Source organism: Dipodomys merriami, unplaced genomic scaffold (genome assembly GCF_024711535.1).
Source record: "Dipodomys merriami isolate MVZ:Mamm:240054 unplaced genomic scaffold, mDipMer1.0.p SCAF_233, whole genome shotgun sequence".
In the NCBI taxonomy this organism is placed as follows: domain Eukaryota; kingdom Metazoa; phylum Chordata; class Mammalia; order Rodentia; family Heteromyidae; genus Dipodomys; species Dipodomys merriami.
The window spans coordinates 1,489,940-1,517,059 of NW_027203749.1; the positions used below are offsets into that span (position 1 = coordinate 1,489,940).

Below are 27,120 nucleotides of genomic sequence, written 5' to 3' on the forward strand. Positions count from 1 at the left end.
ATACTGTTGATTCTCAGACTGTATTTAGAAACAAAAAAGGATAATGTTTGCATGTATTTAAATGTATTCTTTCTGAGTCCTGACTGCCATTTACCAGGTCTCACTTTCTGTAATCTATCCTGCCTCAGAATTATAAAAATCTCTGAATTTTCATGGAATTGAATTCAGTGTATAGATTGCTTCCATCGGAATCAATACTTCCTTGGTATTTAGTATTACCATTAATGATTGTGGCATGGTTCTCCTTTTAGTCATATTTCAACTTTTTGGAATGTTTAATTTTTACATAATGTTATGTATGATTTGTTAGATAGTGCTTGTGGTGCTTTTGTTGTTTTGATTTCGTTTGAACACTATTAGGCTTCCCATGTGTACACAGTTTTTTATGCCTTGGCCATGGGTTCGTTCTCTGGCCACCACTGGCTGGCACTTTGTCCACTACATGTTGTGCCCAGGTGTGGGTGCTCCCTCTGCTGCTGGAGCACTCACATGATTCATGGATCCAGACAGGGGCAAGTTGATTCCGACAGGGGGCTAACAACAGGGGTGTGTTCTCTCCGTGGCTGCACATCCTTACAGTTGTGTTTCCTGACCGGGGCTGATGCACAAGTGCTTCGGGGGCTTACCTTCTGGCCAGGGGCTGGTGCCCGGGCAAGTCAAGGGCTGGAGTGTGCTCTTGCTTGGTGGGTTCCAGCTGGGGAACATTTGTCCAGCTTTTGGAGCATGCATGCCATTCCTGGTTCCTGACCGGAGAGCCCTCCACCATTTTCTGTGCATTTGGGCATGTCTGTTATTGTGGCTGGTTGCCACAGGTGAATGGATTTTGGTTCTCAGATCATCCCTCTCACTCTCCCAATAGCCAAAGCTGTGGGGGATACAGGGCATTAGCTCCTGCCAATATGAGTCCATGTTGCCTCCCATGGGAAGCCAACAGGTGTGGTGGGTGAGGATGAAGAAGGGCTGACTCTTTGTCCTTTTCAAGTGTGGTGTTTCATCTTGGGTGGAAGGGAGAAGCGTCTGGGTCAAGTTCTGTGGGTAATCACCAGTTAAGTTCTCCCAGGAGTGGTGCCTTCCCAGCAGGGTACTTACTGATCCTGGAACTCAGTTTGGGCCAATCAGTGGAATTGTGGCAGATCTCTGTATCTGCATGCTGCAGGTAGCCAGTTGCTGGACCACCACTGCATATCGTCAACTTGGTTGTTGGCTGGACTATGTGGCCATTGGAGCTCTCTGGGTCTGGGTGTCAACATGCCTTGCACCAGTCTCTCTATCTGAAATGTTGAAGTCATTGTATGTGTTTTCTGCATCTGGGTTCTGCAATCTCCTGGTCCTGACTCCCAAGCAGCCCTGGGCCACTTTGTAGATTTGACACACTGCCAAGAAGAAATGGTGGAGAGACCTTGTGATTTTCCATCTTCGTGTATGCAAATGAGATTTCTTTTACTTCCTGTGATTATTGGCTTGCTCATTTCCTTGTTATTGTCTATCTCTTGGGACAACTCCGTGTTGGAACCCAAATTATCTATTTGGTTTTAGAAAGCCAGGAGATTCCATTTAAGTTCTGTGCTAACTCCCTAGCATATTCCTAGGTACTGATTTCAAATCCCAGGACTGGCACAAAAAATACACAGAGCAGGAGACATGATGTGGACTTTGGTTCTCAGACCAGCCCTCTCACTCTCCCAATAGCCAAAGCTGTGGGGGATTCAGGGTCCTAGTGTCCACCAATATGAGTCCCAGTGGCCTCCCACTGGAAGCCAATAGGTATGAGGTGGGAAGATGAAGAAGGGCTCTTGACTCTTAAAATTTTAATGGGGTACCATTACCTTTTAGACTTCCTGAATGAATGCTCACGTAAAAAAGCTAGACTCGGGGCTGGGAAGGTGGCTCAGTGGTAGAGCTCTTGCCTTGCATGCCTGAGGCCGTGGGTTCTATTCCTCAGCACCACATAAACAAAAAGAAAAAAGTGGGAAGTGGCGCTGTGGCTCAAGTGGTAGAGCGCTAGCCTTGAGCTGAAGAGCTGAGGGACAGCGCCCAGGTCCAGAGTTCGGGCCCCACGACCGGACCCAAAAAGAAAAAAAACTAGACTCATAAATGTCTCATAGAAAAGGAGAGCTGAAGGCAAATTAGTTTGTATAAATCAATAGCCCAGGAGTAGATGTCAAGTAGGGTAAATACAAAAACCATGGCAAATGTTGCATCTTAAGAACTCCCAAAGATGGACAAACTTCTATACATCCCCATACAAAGACTTTACCTTAGAGAAAGAATGAATACACCTATATAAAATATCTCAGTGAGAGAAAGGTTAGTGGCCTCAGGCTTGGTTTGCAGGATATTGGGTTCAGCAAAATCTCTAAACTTTCCCTTTAGCCCAGAGGATTCTAAGGAGGAAAACTATTGCTTTCCTCTGCCAAGGGTAGATTAAACTGAGTTGATTGCAGAACTGGGTGAAGGTGAAGACACAAGTTTGGTAAGAAATGGTGTAAGGCTAGGGGCTAATGGCTGAGACCTCTAAAACTTTCCTTGGGGATGGTAGACTGGTTAACACAATTCATATATTGTGTAGCTACTTCTCTGAAATAGATATTGTTGATGTTTTTGTGTACATGGGCTTCATAAACAGCATCAGCCTCTAGGACAAGACCAAGTGATAGAGATAGCTAGGCTAAGTGCCAGAGTCAGTGATATAGGTAAATCCATCTCTGGCCTTTGGTCCAGAATGAATATTGGGGCTGGTATAGAGCTGCATGAGGGAACAAGATGCTGTACATTACTGTTTTAAGTCTTTACAAAGACAAAGAAATGGCTTGTTGCTTATAATATTCATCTGAAAATTTCAATACAGAAAAATTTTCAATTTCTCCTTTTTGAGTTCAGGATCCTCTTACTCTTCGCCCAAGGGCAGTGTGGAAATCTCCTCCCAGTGGAGACCGAAATCCTCAAAGACCAAATGTACTCTTTTTCACCTAGAGGATGTAAACCCACAGGCTTGGCTTTCCGGGTCTCTTGGACCTCCATTTGGGCCAAGGGAAAGAGAGCACAGCATTCCAGGTCTTAGACAGACTTACAAATTTCAGTTGAGCCAGTATTCAGGTACACTTTCCCTACACTTCAGGTAGGCATTGAGATATCTCTCAGTAGTCATCCTGCCACCTGACCAGGATATAGGAAATGGCAACTGAGGTAGATAGGAGGGAACCTGAGTCCAAAAGATTATAAATTCCCCTCATCTGCCACAATCACTCTGAGTCCTGGAGATCAGTGATTTCTGCTGTCCGTTCAAAGACTAGTACAACACAAACTAAGGCCCTTTGGCTGCTAGTCAGTGACATTATTGAAAACCCAATTGTGACTGAAGGTTAGGAGTTGCACTTAACTCTGGGAAGAGGGGGCTGGTAGCCTACTCTTTTCTGAATATTCTTTACCCTCCTTTCTCCGGCATGATAATGGTTTGTTACAGAACTCAAAACAATACCTACCCTCCTGTATCTTCTTTCTCCCATAGAGAAATCCCTATACCTCAGCCCCCTAGGAAACATCCCAAATATCACCATGATGAAAAAAATGTACCATCTCTGCAGACCAAAACAAACTCTAGTGGTGTGAAGTTCAAACCAGAATACAGATTAATTTCATCATGCTGAATCCATGAGAGCTTCACAAATACTGAACCTGTATAGGATTTCTAGTGTTCATGACCAACTCTCAATTGCCTAGAGCCCAGCTGAGCTTGTGTTTTCCTCATCATCTCAGTAAACAATGCTCAGTGCATGGAGTTACTCCAAGTTGTTACTCCATAGGTGATTCATATCTATGTGATATATGATGTCAACCAGTTCCCTTACAGTAGTGTTCTGTGACTGGAGTCTCTCACTCTGCTTTAAGCCATCCTTGGGCTGTATATTTGTAGGTTAGGGATATTCCTTTCAGACAGAATTTGGTGTCCCTTCATAAATAATTTTTCACTTTCTCATGCATCAAATGATTGAAGCTGGATCAGAGAACTTTGTCTTCATAAAGAAATAAAGGCACAGAAAAGATCCAACGGCCATGGACATCAAACTCCACAGGACCAGCCTAAGCTAGCACCTCTCTGTCACCTAACACATAGAGCTGGTAATAGCAAATTCGGGAGATTCTTTGAATAACTCCACTTATCAGGATCTATTTACTAGGCTTCACCTACACATAAATGTTATTAGAATTGTTATTAGAAATTGAAAAGACAGTTTAGTGCCTATTTGGTATTGACAAACTTCCAGCAGATGGACAGGATGGGTGAGTTGAATATTTTGAATCATTTCATGAATTCCAATGATTGAAGTCTAGTTCTAGAGAACCTTGCAAAATGCTCACCTGTGTGCCGTGTTTTTTTTTCTGACACACCCAAATGGGATCAGTAGTATATACATGCAATGATTTTAACGAAATAGAGGTGCTGCCTCTGTTATTCAAATAACAGGTAAAAATCTTTCCTGTTTTACTTATTGTGATCAGAAATGCACTGAGTTTCCTATTAGTTTATGTGGACAATTTTTGAACTATTCAATACCGGGTAAATTCTTAGAAACACTAAATACATGAATGTCACATTACAATGTTCCGTTTTGTGTCCTGGAAACAAATGCTGGCTGTAAGTAGACTTCTAATATATAAGCCTTGCAGGAATACGCTGGCTACAAAGGATCAACATGTGCATACAGAAGGGCAACATATGTGGTTATTAAATATTTCATGCACAGATTCTCTTCTTATGACCACATTTACAAACATCTTCTGTGGCTGGGTATTCCAGTAGGACCTAAATTGTGAATATATGTTGTTTTACTAGATCCCACAAATGTTGGAGCTAACACTTAAAATAAAACACTACACTACAGTTAACAAAATCAGTGAATCATTTTGTTTAGGCAGTAACTTCCTGATTAAAACTTCAAATAGTTCAGTAAATAAGAACAAGTACTGACAAACAGGATTACACTGAATTAAAACCTTCAGCACAACAAAGGAAACAGTTAGTAGAGTGAATAGATTGCTTATAGAGTCAGACTGCTAAACATCTGGCAAGTGATTATCACATTCCAGTGACAATGTCTATCTTCAAGAACACCAATAACAAATTATTGCAAGAATGAAGTGAAAGGGAGCACGTATTCATGTCAATATCATTTCATGCAACCACTACAGAAATGTATGTGATTTCCTCAATAAACTATTAATAGATTTATGACATGAACCATTGCCACTTTTTGTGAGACTGAGTTTCACTCTACACATACATGTACAAGTATAAATAAAGCCTCAGTGGAGCTAACATATAGTACCAAGAATTTTAAAAGTATACAAGTATAAAATACACTGGAAACCTCATGAGAAAGGTTTTTTCCTCTTGCTTGTTAAAGTACATATTCAGCTTCATTTATACTGTGAGTGTATGTGTATGAAACATGGCAGCCTTGTGCAGAGTGTGCTCACCACTCTGAAGTAGCCCTACTATTGAGGTCTCTGCATGGAATTTGGGTCTAACATTATGACAAGTAGAAAACAGACAGATGGTTTCATATTGACTTATACTTGACATAGCAAGAATTTCCTGTATTACCACGTGTCAATGTCTAGTGCGCTGGGGTCCCTGGGTAAAGGTCACAAAATCACCAGGACACAGGGGATGCAGAGTGCAAACAGCAATTGCCACTGCATGCTGTGCTTTATTGTTAGTGGGTATTTAAAGACAAGCAAGCATGATCTTTGCCACCATTTGGTCAGAAAACATTCACACAAAAATTTCAACAGATGCATTTTTACTTAACCTATGAGACAATGTCTAGGTATATTATTATCTAAACTATTTTAGAGCAAGCTCAAACCACTTCTCCAATCTCAGGAAAATGCTTGACCAGCTGTTCATCTATGCTTAAGCAAGCAGAAGAGCTACTTCCTCAGCTCCCAGGAGTCTGTGACATGTGTTTTGAGATAGGGAGAGAGAGCATTTTCCCTTTCTATCCTGGCATTGCAAGAGCTTTCCTAATCCCAAACACAGTCCTCAGATAATCCTGAGGCTGGAGCCTGCATCATTCTGCCCGCTCAAGATAGACCTCGAGTCTTCACAACCTTCACAACCACGTTTTCTCAGACAAGTACATCATTAAAAATAATATCTTAGCCTGGTGCCGGTAGCTCACGCCTGTAATCCTAGTTGCTCAGGAGGCTGAGATTTGAGGATCGTGGTTCAAAGCCACCCCGGGCAGGAAAGACCCATGAGAATCTTATCTCCAATAAACCACAAGAAAACTGGAAATGGCGCTGTGGCTCAAGCTGTAGAGCGCTTGCCTTGAGCTGAAAAGTGCCCAAGCCCAGAGTTCAAGACCAACGACTGACAAAAAAAAAAAATCTTGATCATGTTCAGTACAAATTAGCTATGTGAAGGTGAAATATCAGAATGTAAATGTAAAACTCAATTTGGGCATTGAGCTTGACTTATTGAGGCTATTTCATTGAGGCTATTTTTGATGAACTGATCTGTGAATTTGTCAAAATACATAAGAAGCAATTTTTTGTAGAGCCTTCAATATGAGGCTGCTGTTTCAGCAGCAGCACTGCTTCCCAGGGAATAGTAAGTAGGTACATTTGCAGAGGACTGTGCACATGGAATTCTCATGGAAACCTGCCTGGATCAAGAAGCAATGTTCTGCGGCTGTTCTGGATCTTGAGTTTGTGAACTGACCCACTGTGTGTGATGTCCTAATAGCTTTTGTTGATATCCCAGTGGCATACATTTTTTTCTGGCCATTTCACCATGCACCTGATTAGGCATCCTCTGATGCAATCCAGTTGCATCATCCTAAATGGCTTTCATGCAAATAGTTTCTTGTCACAGATGTTGGACCAAATATATCAAAGTTAACTTTACCCCTAGAGACTCTTAGAGGAAATCTTAGCAACTGGGTTGAATAAGGGGAATCTGTAAACATGTTTTCCAACTTATGTTTTCCTTCTCAATGCAGGGTCTCAGATGCAGAGCCCCATGGCGGAGTTTTACCCTTTCTGCCTGGGGACTTGCAAGAGCTTTCCAAGAACTGTGGGCTACAGTATTCATCTCTGTCAATAAAAAGACACATATACATATATACGAAAATACATGAATGTATATATACCTGAAACTGTTGGCCTCACTGCCAGTCAGGATTTCAGCTTGGCAGATGCTTCAGGAATGTCTCTTTTGACTTTCATATTCTTTCTCCTTCAGCTTCTGCTCCTTGTCAGGTGTTTGCCTAGCACGAACTGCTTTTCTACAATGAAGAAACGAGCACACACGAATGGAGATGTGATGATTGCTGGGTTTTTCCCCCTTTACACTTTAGGAACAGATCTCAGTAGCAGTGATGTTTCTGGACAAGAAGAGAATAAGCCGTAAGTAACTCATCAGTTAATTTTTATTTACTGTTTTTTTGTCAGGATAGGCAACTGCTGAGGGAACTCCGGGTGTACTGATGAGTGTGCTGTCTCTTTTCTACTCTGAAAATCCATCCATACTGCACCAGAAATGGCTCAGTTTCATTATTTCCTCTTCTATCTACTGTTGAGTAAATTTCTACATGCTGGTAGAAAATGTATCTGGTTTCCTTCCATGTAACTCCTCTTTCCTGGGGAAACAGTATTTCATTCACTTTACTCCTGCATTTATTCCATGCCAGATCTCACTGAAGTTGATGAAGTGATATTATTACAAACAAATTGAGTCAGTTTCATGAGTTCTGTGCTAAAAGACTAAAGACACATTTCCTTTCCCATAGGCAGATCGTCTCAGACGTTTTGTTTAGGTATCATTTTAATCTTGAGGTCTCTGAAACACATTCTTATTGTGGATTGCTGGCTTATGGTAATACTATCTATTCAGGAGGTTGAAAGCTGAGGATCAGTGTTTGAAGTCAGCCCAGGCCATGGAAATATATGACAGATTTATCGCCATTATTCAGCCAAACCTGTAAGCGGTGATGTGACTCAAGAGACAGAGTGGTAGTATTGAGAAAAAAGCTCAAGGACTGTGTCCAGTGTCTGATTTCAGTCCCTTAGAGACATACACACACACTCTCTCTCTCTCTCTTGTTATCTTTCACTTTAGACAAACAGTGACTTTCAAACTAAGCACTGTTTCATTATTTCATGTCACATCGAGGTGTTAGAAAACACTATCAAAGGTCCCTTATGGGAGAACTTTATCTATACAAGATGAGACCTTCTTTACTTGTGCACATCCATATTATTGGCTATTTTCTCTATCCGAAGTTATCACTAATAAATGGCTGTGAAAGAAAAGGAAAAAAGAAAGAAAAATGATTCTACAACACTCAAAGGAACTCTAGCAGTCTATTTGATACCTATTCCAAGAGGAAATGCTTATTGTCTCTATCATGAGTACTCCTCTCCAAATCCTGGTATGAGAAATAAAGCCTGAGATACCTGCTCACCCATGGGAGCAGAGATGGCAGCAATAGCAATTACTCTCTTCCTTACTATAGAATATATCTGTCCTTATTTTCTATGCCACTAGTATGTTTCATTATCGTTTTTTATTCTGTACTTGTCCTAGGCACTAATGGCCTGGGCACTGTCACTGAGCTTCTTTGTTCAAGCTAGCTACACTTCTGGAACTTTCTGGTTATTAATTAGAGATAAGAGGCTGGCTTCAAAACATGATCCTGAAATTTCAGGCTCCTAAGTGCCTAAGACTGCAGGCATGAGCACCAATATTTACCTCATTATTTACCCATGGTTAGCTGATTTTCCTTCTCTTCATTTCCCAAAACATGTTTGGCTACTTTTGTTACTTTGCTAATATACTTTCATAGCTATCTACAGACATAAAGAGAATTACAGTCTGGGTTAGTAAAGTATTATGCATGATATTGACAATAGATAGTAATATTTATTCATGAAGTATTTATTGTAGATACGTGGATAAATGCCATTAGATATCAGGATGTGATATCTGATGTTACCATGATGTTTCTCACTGGTTCATATTGTAGTTCCACCCTGCATATCACAAAATTAGATTATGGTCACTCACACTATTTTTACCATTTTTATGTTTACTTCCTCCTTTTGGTTTTTCTACTAAAGAAATTCAGGAATGATTTTCAGAAACTATTTCTGTGTTCCAGACTATCTCTGTGAAGAAATAGCTTGTTTGTTTTGTACAAAGGTAGATCCAGGTACAAATGTGCATGAAGGATAAATAGGAATTTAAATTATCCACATGACTACATTTGAAAATTCATCACCTAAATGAGAAAGCCTCTAGTTCCCAAGGCATTATGAAAACGTAACTGAGACAGTAATAAGCACTGAAAATATGAACTCATTCTATCACAATAGAACACTTTAAGGCACTAATATGCAGGTGCTTGCCTCACAGAATGTTTTTTTCTACTGTATCTTGCAGATATTTAATTAATTAACAAATTAGCATACATGACATAGCTCCTTCTTAACTTCTGCCCCAGAGGAGCAACATTTAAATACTATATTTCTAACATGTATCTCCAGCTCACACCTCATTACTGAGGTATTATATCTTGATACCATGATTTAAAAATGCATATTCCTTCTGCCCACACTGCCATCTTCCAATTCAACTTAAACTTCTCTGACCCTAAATGTTCAGTTTAATATTTTACATTCCCTCATTACGCACATACATTTTAGCTCAATTGAAACTGCAATTTTTGTCTGGCTTGATGGGTAACTCATTTTATCTTTTATTTTTACTGTTCTGATTGCTCAAATAGTTTAACTTTTTTTCAGTATTGGTTTTCCGTTTGTAATTTTTCAATTTTAATGTGTCAGCACATCTGCCAGTTCCTTAACTGCATTTTTCCTACTGGTATTTAAAATTTAGAGTTGTTTTATCTTATGCTATTAATCCTCTGTGAGATCAATAGGTACCAGTAATTTCAACCATTCATTTGGATATCCCACTGTTTCATCCATTGACCTGAAAATTTTCAATTTGATGCAACCACAGCTACTTTGTTTTGTAGTGTTGGGTGGAATATGGGGACTTGTGAATGAAAAACTTTCTGCCACTCAGTGAAATTTAGAGCTTATTCTTGCTATTATTTTATGAGCAGTTTGACTTCTATTAAAGTTATGTTGTCCCTCGATTTCTCTATTACTTGTAAAGTTCTAATCCCTTACTAATAAGCAATCAACTTGTGAATTTTAAAAAAATACAGATTGAAGAATAGGGTCAAATTTAATTGTTGGACAAATGCATACCCAGTTTTACAGTGCCATGCCTTTTTTAGGGTCCCATTCCCAGGCCAGACATTTTTTTGTGAACTTCTCAAAGAATCAGGTAACTGTATTTGATTACAACTATTTCTGGGCCTTATATTTCATTGATATATTGTCTGTTTTCAACACAATAATTTTTCTGCTACTTGTCTCCTTAGTATAAAATAAAGATAGTTGTAGTGACATTACAATATTGTTCTTGTGCCTTAAGATAGGTCTATATAATTGACAATTTCCTTTTTCATAAAATTTAGTCTTGACTCTTCTCTTTCTGCAATGGAATTGATAGGAAATAGGATGGAGGCTGTACTAAACTGTAGATAGTTTTCTGTAACATGACTTTTTCACCATACATATTTAACTCATCCAGAATCCTGGGAGATATGTGTCCATATGGTGATTGTGGTTATTTCTGCTGTGATTGTTCATGACTATTTTTAGGGGGGGGGATCCGGTTGTGGAGCCTGAACTCTGGGCCTGGGCGCTGTCCCTCAGCTCTTCAGCTCAAGGCTAGCACTCTACCACTTGAGCCACAATGCCACTTCCGGCTTTTTTCTTTTTGCTTATGTGGTGTTGAGGAATCGAACCCAGGGCCTCATGCATGCAAGGCAAGTGCTCTACCAATGAGCCACCTTCCCATCCCTTGTTCATGACTTTTACTTGTCTTATCAACCTTTTGTTTTTGTACAAGCTGATTTTGATTCATTGCTTATTGTTACTATTTTTATTCTCTATTTATTTTTCTGTTTGATTATATTCCTTGTACTAATTTGGTGGTTGGATATCTAGTTCCTTCAGTTGTAGGATAAGTTGTTCTTCCACAATATTCTCTCTTCATTTAAGCAGGGTTGTTATATTCCTTTCTTTTGTCCATTTTCTATATCCATAGATTTATTGTAAGCTCTTGTTATTTTCATTTGTGCTAAGGATCATTTTATTTCTTATATTTTGTTAAAAAACAGTTCACTTGGGCTGGGAAGTTGGTTCAATGGTAGAGCGCTTGCCTCGAAGCTTGAGGCCCTGCGTTCGATTCCTCTACACCACATAAGCAGAAAAAAAGCCAGAAGTGGTTCTGTGGCTCAAGTAGTAGGCCACTAGCCTTAAGCTGAAGAGCTGAGGGACAGCGTCATGGCCAGAGTTCAGCCCCCATGACCAAAAACATAAAATTCACTTTATCACACATTAATCTTTAATTACTTACATTTAATACTTTAATTATTATTTAAGTATTTTATAATTGTTGGAAAATGAAGTCCTTTGGTTTTATGTTTGGGCATATTTTGCTTGTTAAAGTCTAGCATTACTATAGTATGATCTGCACATGTGTTAAATATTTTCAAAAAATTAAAAGTTGGCAGGTGTTTAATCCTGCCAGTATCTGCTATTGTTAGTTTTCTTGCTAATGGACATTCTCATTTGGTTGTTGTGGAATCTCGGTATGTTTTTTGATTTGCATTCCTTTTATGCCCAGAGACTTTGAATATCTCTTCATATATTTATTCTTATTTGTTCTTTGGAGAAATCTCTCTTTATGTCTTTAGACCATTTATGAATAATGGAGTTGTTGTTTCTTTGAGGATTTGTTTATTGGGGGTATTTTTAAAATTTTTGATCTGTGAGTAGATTTTATGTATGACGTTTTCTAATATCATGCATAAAATCATACATGTTAGAAAGACTTTCTCCAATTTTCTCAGGTATTTATCTTGATAAATATGTTCTTTGCCATGCAGAAATATTTTTGGGTGTGAATACAATTTTCCTAGATTTTATTTGATTTGTTGTGATTCTGGAGCTTGACTAAGATGTTTCAATCTGTGATATCCATCATGTAACCTTCATGTTTCACAATCTCTTCCTGTAATAACTTTAGTGAATCTGGCCTTACATTGAAATCACTGATCCATCTGGAAATGATTCTAGTAGTTTTCTGCTCATGTATACAAAATTCTGCCAGCACCATTCATTGAAGAGGCTTCTTTCTTCCATTTTGTGTTTTTTGTTTCTTTATGAGACAGTAGATGGCTATAGATATGCAGGTTTATTTCTGGGTCTTCTATTCCATTGGTTTTCAGGCCTTTTCATGGGTCACTACCAAATATCTTTTCTTACTAAGGCTTTGTCTCAGAATTTGAAGATAGATATTGTTATTCCCCTAGTACTGTTCTTGATGTTAAAGACCATTTTTGCTCTTTGTCTTGATTTTTGCGTAAAAATTTTCATATTTCTTCTATATCACTCAAGAATGTTGTTGGGATTTCAATGTGCATTGCATTGAATGTGTAGAATAACTGGGCAGTGCTGCCATGTTCACGATGATAATCCTTCCCATTCAGGAGCATCAAAGGTATTCCATTAAGCTTGGCGTCAATGGCTCACACCTGTAATCCTAGCTACTCAGGAGGCTGAGATCTGAGTATCACGAATCAAAGCCAGCTTGGGAAGAAATTCTGTGAGACTCTTATCTCCAATAAACCACTAGAAAATCGGAAGTGGTGCTGTGGCTCAAGCGGTAGAGTGCTTGCCTTGAGCTAAAGAGCGCAGGGATAGTGCCCAAACCCAGAGTTCAAGCCCCACGACCGACAAAAAAAAAAAAAAAAAAAAAAAAAAAAAAGGTTTTCCATTTGCTTATAAATGCTTTAATTTTTTCAGACATTTAAAGTTTTCTTCAGGTTTTGTTCACATCTTTGGTTAAGGTAATTCCTGTGTCTTTTCAATTTTTTGAGTCTATTACAAAAATGTGGTTTACCTGAATTTAGTCACAAACTTCTCGTTGTTGGCACACCAGAAATCTACTGATTTTAATGGGTTAATTTTGATTCTGTACTTTTCGAAAATTTTGGATTAGTTTGGGGGAGGAAGCTATAGGTATCTTTCAATACTGGGTTATGCCATCTGTAAACACCTCAATGTAACACAGACATCCTGAAAGTATTGCAGGAGAGAATATGGGAAACACGAGGGCTCTGTGGCAGAAGAGGGGCTTCTTGGGGAAGAAGTTTCTAGTACCAAGTGTTAACTGACAGCCATGAAGGTTTGGCTGACTAATAACTGCCTTGGTCCCCTGAAAAAAATTGCAAATAGGGATTGTTATACCTCCCATTTCCTATTTGGATCCACTTCATTTTTTTCTCTTGCTTTATTTCTCTTGCTAGAAATTCCACTGCAATATAGAAAAGGAAGAGAAAATGAGCATCTGTTTCTTCTTCCTGACTTTAGAGGAAATTGGTTTAATTTTTCACCATTGAAATGCTGTCTATAATTTTGTGTGTTCTTTTCCTTTTGTGTTCAGATTTGCTAAGGGTCTCTCAATTTTTTAATTTATTCAAAGAACCAGTCTGTTCATTTTTTATACGTTCTATGGTATTTTCTTCTCTATTTTGTTTATTTCTTATTTTATTTATTTTTTTTGTCGGCCGTAGGGCCTGAACTCTGGGCCTGGGCACTGATGCTCAGCTCTTCAGGTTAAGGCCATCACTCCACCACTTGACCCACATGGCCACTTCCAGGTTTTTCTACTTATGTGGTGCTGAGGAATCAAATCCAGGGTCTCAAGCATGCAAGGCAAGCATTGTACCACTGAGCCACCTTCCCAGCCCCTGGTTTTAATTTTATTGTTTCCATTTAGTGGTTTTGAATTGGTCATGTTCCTTTTGTACAAGGAACTTAATGCTTATCATTAAATTATTAATTTGTGATTTTTCCAATTTGTTTCTGTAGGCATTTAGAGGTATAGATTTTCTTCTGACTACTGCCTTCATTGTGTCCCAAAGTAGCTGATTTTTTTTTTTAGTATTCATATTTGTTGCTTCATAAAAACTAAACTCAACCTTCTAATCTTATCAATAACCTTCTGGTCATTCCGCAATATGTTGTTCAGTCACCAGTTTTAAGGGATTTTCTGTAATAGCTTTTCCTGCTGAGTTGTAATTTTCTTCCATTATGATCTGTCAGGATGTAGGAAATCATGAATTTTTTTCGAATTTGCACAGATGTGCTTGAGTTACAGGATGATCTAGTTTGGAGAATGTTGTTTGAGTGGCTGAAAAGAATGTATAATCGGATGCTCCTGGGTTAATTATTTACTAGCTATATGGTAATTCTATTTTATCAATGCAGTTGTTTAGGTATAATGGTCCTATGCAGAATTTTTGTCTGGATGATTTAGCCAGCTACAACAGTGAAATGTTGATGTCACCAGCAATCAGTGTGTTTGCATTTATTTTTTTAGATAAGTTTTAGATTAAGAAGTATTTGTTTAATGAAGTTGGGTGTCCAGTATTTGGTGCATGGATATTTAGAATTGTTATATGCTCTTGGGGGAGAGTTCTATTTATTTTTCTGCAGTGCCCTCCTTTGTTTATTACCATTAATTTTAATTTGAAATCTATTTCATCTGATGTTAGGATTGCTACTCCACCCTGTTTATGGGAGCATCTGCTTGAAATATATTATTGCAGGCATTCAATTAGAAAATGTTCATTTTTGTTGGCATGATGGGTCTTTTGTGGACAGCACATACATGGGTCTTGCTATTTGATTCAATTCTCTAATCTGTTCCAATTATTTGGAGATTTAAGGCCATTAATGTTAAAAATTGAGAAGTGCTTGGTAACTTCTGACATGTTATCCACCTGCTTGGTGGTTGTGCCTCATCTTTTCCTATAATGTTTAGCTGGCTCTCTAATAAGGAATATTCTTTCCACCACTATGGCATTCTGATTGATTTTCTATATGTATTTCCTTAGCTATTTTTCTATTGCTGGATTGGTGAGGACCATTATTTCAGTTATTCTTGTTATGCAATTTTATATTTGTTCACTGCTTATGAAGGACTATTTTGCTGGGTACGCTGGTTTTGGTTGGTAGATGTTTGCCTATAAACTGTGGCATACATCATTTCAAGCTCTTCTTCCTTTCACTGTCCCATATTAGAAAGTTGTATTTATTCTGACAGTTTGCTTCATAAATAATCAATTATTCCTCTATAATATCTTCCAGTACCCTTTCCATGGGCAATAGGATGCTCTTTTCTGGTCTGGACTGTTTGGGCTTCTATTACTCCCTGTTCCTGAATATGTCTTTATTTTTCCATGCTCAGAATTTTTTTTCTTTTTTTATTATTTTATTTTTTTGTAAACACACTGTACAGAGGGGTAAAAATTACATGGGCAGGATAATGCCTACATTTCTTATCAAGCATTTTAGCCTCCTCCTTTGTTTACCTTTCACATCCCTTCCCAGACTCCCCTCCATCCCCTCACTCAATCCCCCCCCCCACCAACGTTGTAAAGCTCCTTTTCGACATGACAACTTGTACTTCTCATTGTTGCAACAGGTCCACCTGTATCCTTAAACGACTTGTTTTTCCCCATCTCCTCCACAAGTTATACTGACATCAAATATAGTGAAAGCAGGGGTTATACTGTGGGGGAGGGACATACAAAGCAACAAAGAGATAATCTTATAAATGGGTTTGAAACAATTCATGAAAGAGAAAAACATTAAAATACATATCTAAGGGTTCATTTTCCTAACATCACATTATCTGACCTTTTCTGCTTGACTCATACATATACTACATATTGTAAATAAGGGAAACCATAGGACCTATGTTTCTTTGGGCCTGGCTTACTTCACTTAATATAATTTTTTTCCAAGTTTTTCCATTTCCTAACAAATGGGGCAATGTCTTTCTTTCTGATGGAAGCATAGAATTCCATTGTGTATATATACCATATTTTCTTCATCCATTCATCTACTGAGGGGCATCTGGGTTGGTTTCAGATCTTAGCTATGGTAAATAATGCTGCAATAAACATAGTTGTGCTGGTAGCTTTAGTGTGGTCTTGTTTGTAAACATTTGTGTAAATGCCCAAAAGTGGGATTGCTGGGTCATAGGGGAGCTCTATGTGGAGTCTTTTGAGGAACCTCCATACTACTTTCCAGAGAGGTTGAACAAGTTTACACTCCCACCAACAATGAAGTAAGGTTCCCTTCTGTCCACATCCCCTCCAGCATCTGTTGTTGTTAGAGTTCTTGATTTTTGCCATTCTAACTGGAGTGAGGTGGTATCTCAATGTTGCTTTGATTTGCATTTCTTTTATGGCTAGGGATGCTGAGCATTTCTTCATGTGTCTATTGGCCATCCTTCTTTCTTCTTCAGAGAAGTTTCTCTTTAAGTCTTTCGCCCACTTATTTATTAGGCAGTTGTTTCTTTGAGGATTTGTTGTTGGGGGATTTAATTTTTTGAGTTCCAAGTATATTTTAGATATGAGACCCTTGTCTGTTGTATGGCTAGTGAAGATTTTCTCCCAATCTGTGGGCTTTCTATTGATCTTGCTAGCTATGTCCTTTGCCATGCAGAAGCTCTGCAACTTCATGCAATCCCATTTATCCAACCTTTCTTTGATTTGTTGTTTCCAGGTCTCTATTCATAAAAATTCGGCCTGAGCCAAGGAGACCTAGGGTTTCTCCTATTCCATCCTGTAATGTTTTCAGAGTGTCTGCTTTGACTTCGAGGTCTTTGATCCATTTGGAGTTGATTCTGGTGTAGGGTGATATGTAAGGATCTAGCTTTAGTTTTCTACAAGTAGTTAACCAATTTTGCCAGCACCATTTACTGAAGAGGCTGTCTTTCTTCCATCCTATATTTTTAGCTCTCTTATCAAAAATTCGATGGCGATAGGTCAGTAGGTTCATTTCTGGGTTTTCAATTCTATCCCATTGGTCCTGAGGTCTGTTTTTGTGCCAGTACCAAGCTGTTTTGATTACTATGGCTTTATAGTAGAGTTTGAAATTTGGTATTGATATTCCTCCTGCAGTTTTCTTTCCGTTGAGGAGTGTTTTTGCTATTCGGGGTCTTTTATTGTTCCATATGAATTTTTATTCATTATCTGTTCTGTCCCCTGATTATCAAGATTGGGAATTGAGAAAACCGGATTTACCATTTTTCTTGTGTTTTTCCGGCTTACTCTGCCCATTTGAGATGAAAATAACACCAGTTTTGTGCTAGAACACTATCTTAAGGCAAGCATCAACCAAAGTCTGAATTTGTACAGTCAATAGTCTACATATACAATCTAGTTCAACAGATACATCGATTCAGCATCAAACAACTATATGTTATTGGGCTACGAACCATGCTCAGAAATTTTTCTAATAAAATTCCATTAGATATATTTTCTATCTTTTTTTATTGCTTGCTCTCCTTCTTCGTGAATATGTAATCTTAAAGTAGGGCTTTTGGTTGATTCCTAAATTTCCTTTTTTTAGATGCTTTTTTATTGTGAATATATTGTACAGAGGGGTTACAATTACATGGGCAAGGTAATGAATGCACTTCTTTTTAAAAATTTTTTTATTGTGAAATACTGTACAGAGGGGTTACAATTACATGGGCAAGATAGAGAGTACATTTCTTATCAAGCATTGTAGCCTCCTCCTTTGTTTACCCTTTCCATCCCTTCCCATCCTCCTCCCCCAACCGCCCCCCCAAGTTGTAAAGTTCATTTTTGACATGAAAACTTGTATGTCTCATTGTTGCAACAGGTCCACCTGTATCCTTATTTAAATGACTTGTGTTTCCCCTTCCCCTCCACAAATTATACCGACATCAAATACAGTGAAAGTAGGGGTTATACTGTGGGGGAGGGACATACAAAGCAACAAAAAATAATCTTATAATTGCATTAAGAACAAATGCATGAAAGAAAAAAAACATTTAAAATACATATCTTAGGGTTCATTTTCCTAACATCACCTTTTCTGACCTTTTCTGCTTGACTCATACATATACTAGATATTGCAAATAAGGGAAATCATGGGATGGTATATATACACAATGGAATTATATGCCTTCATCAGAAAGAACGACATTGCCCCATTTGTTAGGAAATGGAAAGACTTGGAAAAAATTATATTAAGTGAATGCACTTCTTATCAAGCATTGTTGCCTCCTGCTTTGTTTCCCCTTACCATTCCTTCCCATCTCCCCCACATCCAGCCCCACAACTCCCACCTTGCCCCACGCCAAAGTTGTAAAGTTCATTTTCCCCTAAATTTCTTGCACGCTCCTTTACTTTTTCCCCCCAGGAATTATCAGTGTCTTATATTCTAATGCCAGGAGAAGACACTTTCATTTCATCTGTACTATTAGTTTCCTTTTCATCTGCGATATAGATTTACCTTTTTTTTTGTAGATGCCATGACTTCTTCTAATAACCTTTACCTAGTTTCATCATGCTCAGGAATTGTCCTGTGTACATTTTCTTTCTTTTCATATTTTCATCAACCTGTTCTTAAAGCATTTTAGAACTATATTCTAGGTCCTTCATTGTCTGACCCATAGTCTGGACATTTTCTCTAAGAATTAATCTTGCTTTATTTGCCATTTTCTTGTATTTTCATGGATTATTTCTCTCCATTTTGAATCATTTGAATTTTCGTGTTGTCTCCATTGTGTCCTTCTTTGAACAATGTACATTGATTTCATTATATTAATTTTTAATGTTCTCACACGCAGATTTAACATTGCACATACATATCACAAAAGAGAAAGGAAAGCATTTTTATCCTCTTTACAACTTTATGTTTTTCCCCTTTCTATATCTCAAGATAAATATACTAGCAAATATATTAAAAGTTAGTGTAATTCCTCATGGTGGATTTGGATGGTGGATTTCAATGTCAAGATTTCTCATAATTCTTTCCTCATTACCTACATTGGAGGCTCCTTTCCCCATATTCAGTACCTTGGAGTTGGTTGACTACCTATGTTCTCATTACATAAATAACAGTTAAATTACCTCACCTGTTATTAAGCTTTTGTTGTGGTTGATATTTCAGGAAGAGCTGTTGATTTTGTTGGGTATCTGAGCAAAGTTTGCTATGCAATCTTGATTAAATAATGCTTTCCTTCTGAAAGATGCTATTAAGTTGAAGAATTGTTAGTTAGCTCAACCTGCAATATAAGCACTTAACAGCAGCTGGGCGACTGAACCAGAAGGCTTTTCACACAGGTCTCCACCTGTTTCACCATATTTACCCAAGGTGAAGGCAACAGAATATTTTGTGTCTCATCACAACTTACTCCATGCCTAATGGAAAATGTTGTATGTATATTGTAGAGGAGATAAAGCAAGCGCTTGGCTTAACTAAGTTTCTGAGTGTAATTCATGACAAATTCCTTTCATATCTTTACATAACCCTATATTCAAGCACAAGACATTGTATTCATAATCCATCCTAATTGGGCATAATATTTTCCCATACTTATTAGCAGAAACACAAGCATTCCTTTCATAAAAGCCATAATTTTGAAATACTCCTGTTGAATTTCTATGCTCATTATGCAGGTTTACCTTCAAGAACTACCAGTGTGTTTTGGCCTTGGCTTTTGCTATAGAAGAGATCAACAAAAACCCTGATCTTTTACATAACTTAACTCTGGGATTTAGTATCTATGATGTTCAATATGGATCAAGGACATCATTTAAAAATCCCTTCGTTTGCCTCTTTGGGAAATATGACCTTCCAAACTATAATTGTATGAGAGACAACCAGTCTATAGCAGTACTTACAGGACCTTCAGGAGCATTATCTTCACAGATTGGGACACTGCTGGACCTCTATAGTTTTCCACAGGTGAGAGTGTGAGGGGTGAGAGATCTTAAGAATGCCTAATTTAGTGCCATTTCAGGTGTTAGAAGAGGACAAAAGGAAGAGATTTGATTTATGGAGGGAAAGGTAAATAACAAAATGCTTAAATAAGTATACAAGTTGACCCACTGTAACATTGAGATGTATAAGACACTTTGGTGAAAATGAACTTTACAACTTTGGCAGAGAGGAAGGGGGACAGGAGGAGTGTGGGAGGTGGGGAGGGAAAGGATGCTAGGGGGAAACAAAGGACGAGGTAACAATGTTCAATTGGAAATGTACTCATTACCTTACTCATGTACCTGTACCCCTTATGTACAGTATTTTTTACAATAAAAAACATATTTTAAATTGTAGAGTAAAAAAAGAGTATGTATGTGATATTTATAGTCCTGTTGGTTTTAAAAAGGGGATGACAACATTATAGCCAAAAGGTATTATTTTAGAATTTTAAGCCTTATAATTGATGTCGATTCTTTGAAAAATCAGGAAATGGAAAATGACTTTGCAATGTCAAGATATATTGAGCATGATGATAATGGACCACATCTCTAATCCTAGTGACTCAGAAATCATTTCTAATTAATTAGAAAAAATCATGCGGTAATGTGTGGTTCAAGTGGTACAGTGCTTCATTTAGGGGGAAAAGCCAAGAACTACTACTGAGTCCCTGGCCCTTTACTAACACACACACACACACACACACACACACACACACACACACACACACACACACACTCATTCACACATATATGCAGGCTCATATGTAAGATATATTGAATGCAATATGTCAGACTTAGATAGAGAAAGGAGGTATATGATCTCTCATATGTAATGTTTTGTCTAAAACAGGAAAAGGAAATATTAACAATAACACTCTCAGATATATATAGATATATATATATATGATCAGAATGACTAAATTATGTTACATATCAGGGTAGAAGTGAATGATGTAACTGCTCAGAGAAAGAGACTGTACATAAAAATACCAGGCAACTGAAGCAAATCTTCAATGAGGGTGGCTTTTTAGGTGTTCAGGGAATATGGAAGAGGAGAAAGGAGTAGATGGGTATTGAAAATAATATAATATTCAATGTACATATATGTGAAAATGGAACTAGGAAAGTCAGTGAATATGTGGGGTGGATATCGATTACAGGAGTTGATGGAAACACTGACAACGATTAAGAGATTTTGTAAAAAAAAAAAAAAAAAAAACAATAAATACATTGTCAAATAATTTAAAATTTTTAAATTTGTTTCTTCCAAAATTAAATGAAAAACCTACCTTCCAACTATTGCACATAATTATATGATATACATATCATGACTGGAATTAGGATGGATGGAAATCTTCTCATTTTTGCATCATCCTGTTGTCATTCCCTTTAGCTTACCTCTGGGCCTTTTGATCATGCTCTGAGTGACAATAACATGTTTCCTGGTCTCTATCAAATGGCTCCAAAGGACACTTCAATAGCCAGTGCCATGGTTTTATTACTACTTCACTTCAGCTGGAATTGGGTGGGACTGATGACCGTAGAAGATGAGAATGGTTTGTGGATTCTTCCTGCATTGAAAGAAGAGATGGCCAAGAACAGAGTTTGTGTAGCCTTTGAGCTATCATTACCAAGTAATTCCATGTCGAATATTTTAAAAATTATGGCACATTATAACCAGATAAATAAATCTTCAGCAAATATCTTCATTGTGTATGCTGATAATGAGTTCCTACGACATTTATTTATATGTGTTGAACAATTTTTAATACAAGGCAAAGTTTTTATTATGAACTCAGAGTGGGATGTAACCATGAGAAAGAGATATTTCATTCTAGGTTCATTCCTTGTACCTCTCGTTTTTTCACACCATCACCCAGATGTTTCTGGATTCACAGATTTTCTCAAATCAGTTAACCCTTGCAAATACCCAGAAGACTTTTTTCTTGCTAGGTTATGGTTTCTCTCTTTTAATTGCTCAGATTCTGAGTCTGGCTGTGTACTGTGGGAGAACTGTCCTCACGATGCCTCTTTGGATTGGTTGCCTAGGCATATATTTGACATGAGTATGTCTGGAGACAGTTACAGTGTGTACAATGCTGTGTATGCTGTGGCCCAGGCTCTCCATGATATGCTGCTTTATCAAACAGAAACACAAACAATGGGACATAGAATTGGCATAGTGTCTTCCCCTGCACAGGTAAGGCCTTCTGTGTTGTATATCACACATTAGGAAGAAAGTTACTTTTTAGAGAGGTTCTTACTCTATGAAATTAAAAAATTTTGGTATTGTCTCAAACCCCAAGATACTATACTTCTTCAATTGTGTGTGAGATTCTCTAGGAATGTTTTTAAGTACTCTTCAAGAAAAGCAGCCATGAAAAAGGACATTTCTAAAAATGCTTTTATTTACAAATAAACCAACATGTTTATAACCAATATTTTGAAGACTTCAAAATCACCATTGAAATCTGTATTTCTTAAGTAAGTGTAAATGATGACCTCCTGCACATAATTATGCATAATTTTCATAAGTGATCAAGTTTTATTCTATTTTATCTATTAAAATATTACCAAGCTCATACTACAGATGATCACAAAACTAGTGGATGTAGAAAGCTATAGTAAGCAAATGAAAACTTTCTCACTAATGACTATTTACATGAAATTGGTTTCTCTTGAAGAGAGGCCTTCTATTTCCTTGCTGAGTGACCAGGACTCCGAAAGACTATTTTTATTTTCTGATAGGTTTTCTTCTAGGCAACTCACTAGGTGCCTCTACTATTCTTGAATTCTGAATCAAAAATTTAAGGCAATCATGAGCCTTTCTTGGTTCAGGTTTTCCTTCTTAACTCTGGGATATATTTCACCATATATTTCTCTTTTAGCTGCATCCTTTTCTGAAGAACATCCAGTTTCACAATCCTGCTGGAGATCAAGTGATTTTAGATGAGAAAAAGAAATTGGGGGTAGAGTATGATATTGTAAACATTTGGAATTTTCCTGAAGGTCTTCAACTTCAAATGAAAGTAGGAAAATTTTCTCCACATACTCTTCATGGTCATCAACTGACTTTATCTGAAGATCTAGTAGAGTGGACCATAGGAAATACAGAGGTTGGTTGGATTTAACAGTAATGATTTTAAGGATATATAAGTAAAGAAATTTCACCCTTAAAATTTATACCTAGTTGGGTGCCAGTATCTTACTCCTATAATACTAGGTATTTAGCTGGCTGAGATATGAATATCATGTTTAAAAAACAGTGCTAACAGGAAATGCTTTGAGACTAATCTCGAATTAACCATCAATAAAGCTGAAGTGGTGCCGTGGATTAGGCACTAAAGTGTTAACATTAAGCAACAAAGCTCAGATACCCAACCCAGACTCACATTGAAAGATTTAGTTCTGGCGTGTATGTGCACGTGCGCGCACACACACACACACACACACACACACACACACACACACACACACATACAAACAGACAGACAGACACATGCATGCACGCACACATAAATATATACCCTATGTTCTTACTGAAAACCAAGTAGTGGACATTTAAAATATTTCCCACTTAAGAAATTGGATTGACTGATTGTTGGCTATAAAAGGAATAGAATACATTAACAGTACGTGGGTGAGGGTACTCTTGCTTCTAATTATATCTACCTAGGTGGATGACTACCTCAGATCTAAGATGGTAGTTTTGTTAAAAGCTCATCTGGGTAGAATATTCTATGAGACTTTTTTCCTTTTTATTATAAAAATAGTATACAGAGGGGTTACAGTTACATGAGTAAGGTAATGAATACATTTCCTATCGAGCATTGTTACATTCTACTTTGTTTTTCCCAACTATCTATTCCTTCTCCACCTTCCCAACTCCCCCATCACCCACCAAGTTGTAAAGTTCATTTTCAACATAGTGTCTTGTACATCTCATTGTTACAATGGGTCAAATTGTATACCTATTTGAACATTTTGTTTTTTACCTTCCACTCCCCAAATTAGAAAAATGTACATACAAGACCCAGGTCACCAAAATTATATAACGTGAAAACAGGGGCTATACCATGGGGGAGGAACATAACAGAGAAACCAAAAATCATATAGCACATTATAAATACATTAAAAACAATAGCAAGAAAGAAAAAAAACACTTGTGTCCCCATCTTTGGGTTCATTTCGCTTAACATCATCTTATATGCTCATATCTTAATTAACAATAAAAAATCTCAAATGGAGATTTGGCTCAAGTAATAAAATGCTAATCTTCAGCACAAAAACCTCAAGGTCAGTGCCCATACTACGAGTTCAAGTCCGAGGATCATTTCCAAAAAAAGTTAACAGAGTGTTTCTAAAAGTTTATAAGGAATATTAAATTGCATTTTTCTTAGCAAGTTTCTACATTGTGACAAAGTATCAGAGCAACCACGTTATATATTTTAAGGGTTTATTTGCTCCCATTTGTGGAAGTTCCATTCAATGATTACTTGCCTACTGCTTAGGTATCTTTGGTGAGATGAATCAGTGAAAGAGCCTGAGCAAAATGATTCTCACCTCATGGCCACTGTATAAATGTGACAATCTTTGTATTCAAATAACCTTAAAACAGAAGGCCTATGCAATATCTTACAGCACACTTTTCAAGCTTCAAAGAAATTTGTTTCTCTTTACTCATCATCATTCACAAATAGCGGGAAATAACAAATTATGACATGAATTCAAGGAAATTCCATAGCTCTGGACAATAGGACTTACTTTCTCACCATTAATCCACTTTTAAAGGTCTCACACTTCTCAAGAGTTCAATAGACTAGAAAGAGATCAAGCCGATAGAACATAAGTTGTTTGTGGTGTGATGTGGAATCTATACCAATGTTGAATTAACTGACCAGATTTATGTGCATAAAATGCTACATTTAATAATCCTATTCTTTAAAAAAATGAAATTTTTGGAGTGTCAGGTAAAAGTCTGAGCAGTTACTGACACAGATCTGATTTTCTTCAGCCTCCGCACTCTGTCTGCAGTGAAAGTTGTGTTCCAGGATTCCGGAAAACCCCTCAGGAGGAAAAGGCTGCTTGTTGCTATGATTGTACCCCTTGCTCAGAGAATGAGATAGCTAATGGGACAGGTAAGTTCATGACTTGGGGAGAAATTTATATTCTCTAGTAGTGTCCCCCAAACCATGTAATGCAAAAGTTGTGTATTAGGATTGCAGCACCAATGTCTTCCATTTTGCTCATAAATGAATTGTGACTGTAGAGGTTCTTGCTTCTTGAAAAAGATCACAGGTTGTCAATTATGTATAGAACTAATTTTTTTACTCTCGCATATGAATGTTTGTTCAAGTAATCACTAATGTAAGTTTAATGCCCATCATATTAAGTGCAAAGCTACTTAAAGGATGAGGTCTCCTTTTTTTTTTCAAAATGACCAGAAAATAAAGAAAAAAGAGATTTTGCACATCTTTATTTCCTAGTGCCCAAAAATATTGTTGCTGCACAGCAAGTGATGTGATTGTTTTCTGTATAAGAAGGAATCAAAAGGGTTGTGCACAGCATGACTTTAGAGCTTGAAAGTGTGATTTGATTTTATGGTGCCCCCTGCATTACAAGCAAGTGGGACAGACAATATGACAACTTCAAGGAAGGGATATAGGGCTTTTATTTATATTGTCCAGAGACATGGAGGGAAGTACAAACCCTGTGATGCACACTTTTCGATGAAGTGTTTGAGTGGTGACAAGACTGAGAAGAGCTATGGCAACATGAAGAGGTCTGGAAAAAATTTAGGGATAATAGAAATGGTAAGGAATAATATGTGTTATAGACACGTAAAGATGAAGTTATTGTGAATGTAGATTAGACATAGAGAGATTGTCTAGCATGCATGAAGTCCTGGGTTCAATTCCTCAGTATCACATAAATAGAAAGAGCCAGAAGGGGCACTGTGGCTCAAGTGACAGAGTGCTAGCCTTGAGCAAAGAAAGCTCAGGGACAGTTTGCAGGCCATCAAAGCAAGTCCTAGGACTGGATAAAAGAAGAGAAAGTGGGAAAGTATATGGGAATATGGTGAAGATATAATATGATACTGAACATATCTGGTAATACTTGGGAATTTTTGTTCTTATGCTAATAAGTATTGACATGTTATAATTTTCTCTATGTAGGGATTTTCTAATTTGCTTTTAAGTACTGAAAAGATTATTTGAATTCCTCACCAGATGTGGAGCATTGTATGAAGTGCGCAGATCATCAGTATGCCAACACAGAGAGAAACCAGTGCCTCCAAAGAGCTGTAAGTTTCCTGGCTTATGGAGAGCCCTTCGGGATTGCCTTGGCCTGCATGGCTTTATGTTTATGTACACTCACAGCAGTTGTTCTTGGAGTCTTTGTGAAACATCAGAACACCCCCATTGTTAAAGCTAATAACCAAGTTCTCAGCTACATCCTGCTCATCTCCCTCTTCTTCTGTTTTCTCTGTTCCTTGCTCTTTATTGGCCGTCCAAACACAGCCACCTGCATTCTACAGCAAACCACATTTGGAGTTGTATTCACAGTAGCTGTTTCTGCTGTCTTAGCCAAAACTGCAACTGTGGTTCTGGCCTTCAAGGTCACTTATCCAGGGAGAAGAATGAGGTGGTTACTGCTATCAGGGGCTCCTAACTTCATCATTCCCATCTGTACTCTGATTCAGGTGACATTCTGTGTACTTTGACTGAGGACTTCACCTCCCTTCATTGACACAGATGTACACTCTGAACATGGCCACATTATCATCCTGTGTAACAAGGGCTCCCTCACTGCTTTCTATTGTGTCTTAGGATACCTGTTTTTTCTGGCCCTGGCCAGCTTCATTGGTGCTTTCCTGGCCAGGAACCTTCCTGACGCGTTCAATGAAGCCAAGTTCCTGACCTTCAGCATGCTGGTGTTCTGTAGTATCTGGTTCACTTTCCTGCCTGTCTACCACAGTGCCAAAGGAAAAGTCATGGTGGCTACAGAGGTTTTCTCCATCTTGGCTTCCAGTGCAGGGCTGCTGGGCTGCATTTTTGCTCCCAAGTGCTACATCATATTGTTAAGGCCAGATAGAAATTTCCTGCATGGTTTTCGGGACAAAACATGTACCAGAGGAAATAAACCCTCAAGATGA

General features: G+C 37.8%; 1 protein-coding gene across 1 annotated transcript; it reads left to right on the top strand.

Moving 5' to 3' along the window:
• Window positions 1-1,766: 1,766 nt before the first annotated feature.
• Window positions 1,767-27,120, top strand: LOC138835290 (vomeronasal type-2 receptor 116-like). The gene is given in 9 exon segments (XM_070033854.1): window positions 1,767-1,854; window positions 2,881-3,096; window positions 7,008-7,081; window positions 7,250-7,413; window positions 19,659-19,953; window positions 21,358-22,164; window positions 22,853-23,080; window positions 24,979-25,102; window positions 26,195-27,120. Coding segments are annotated over 9 exon segments (2,922 nt in total).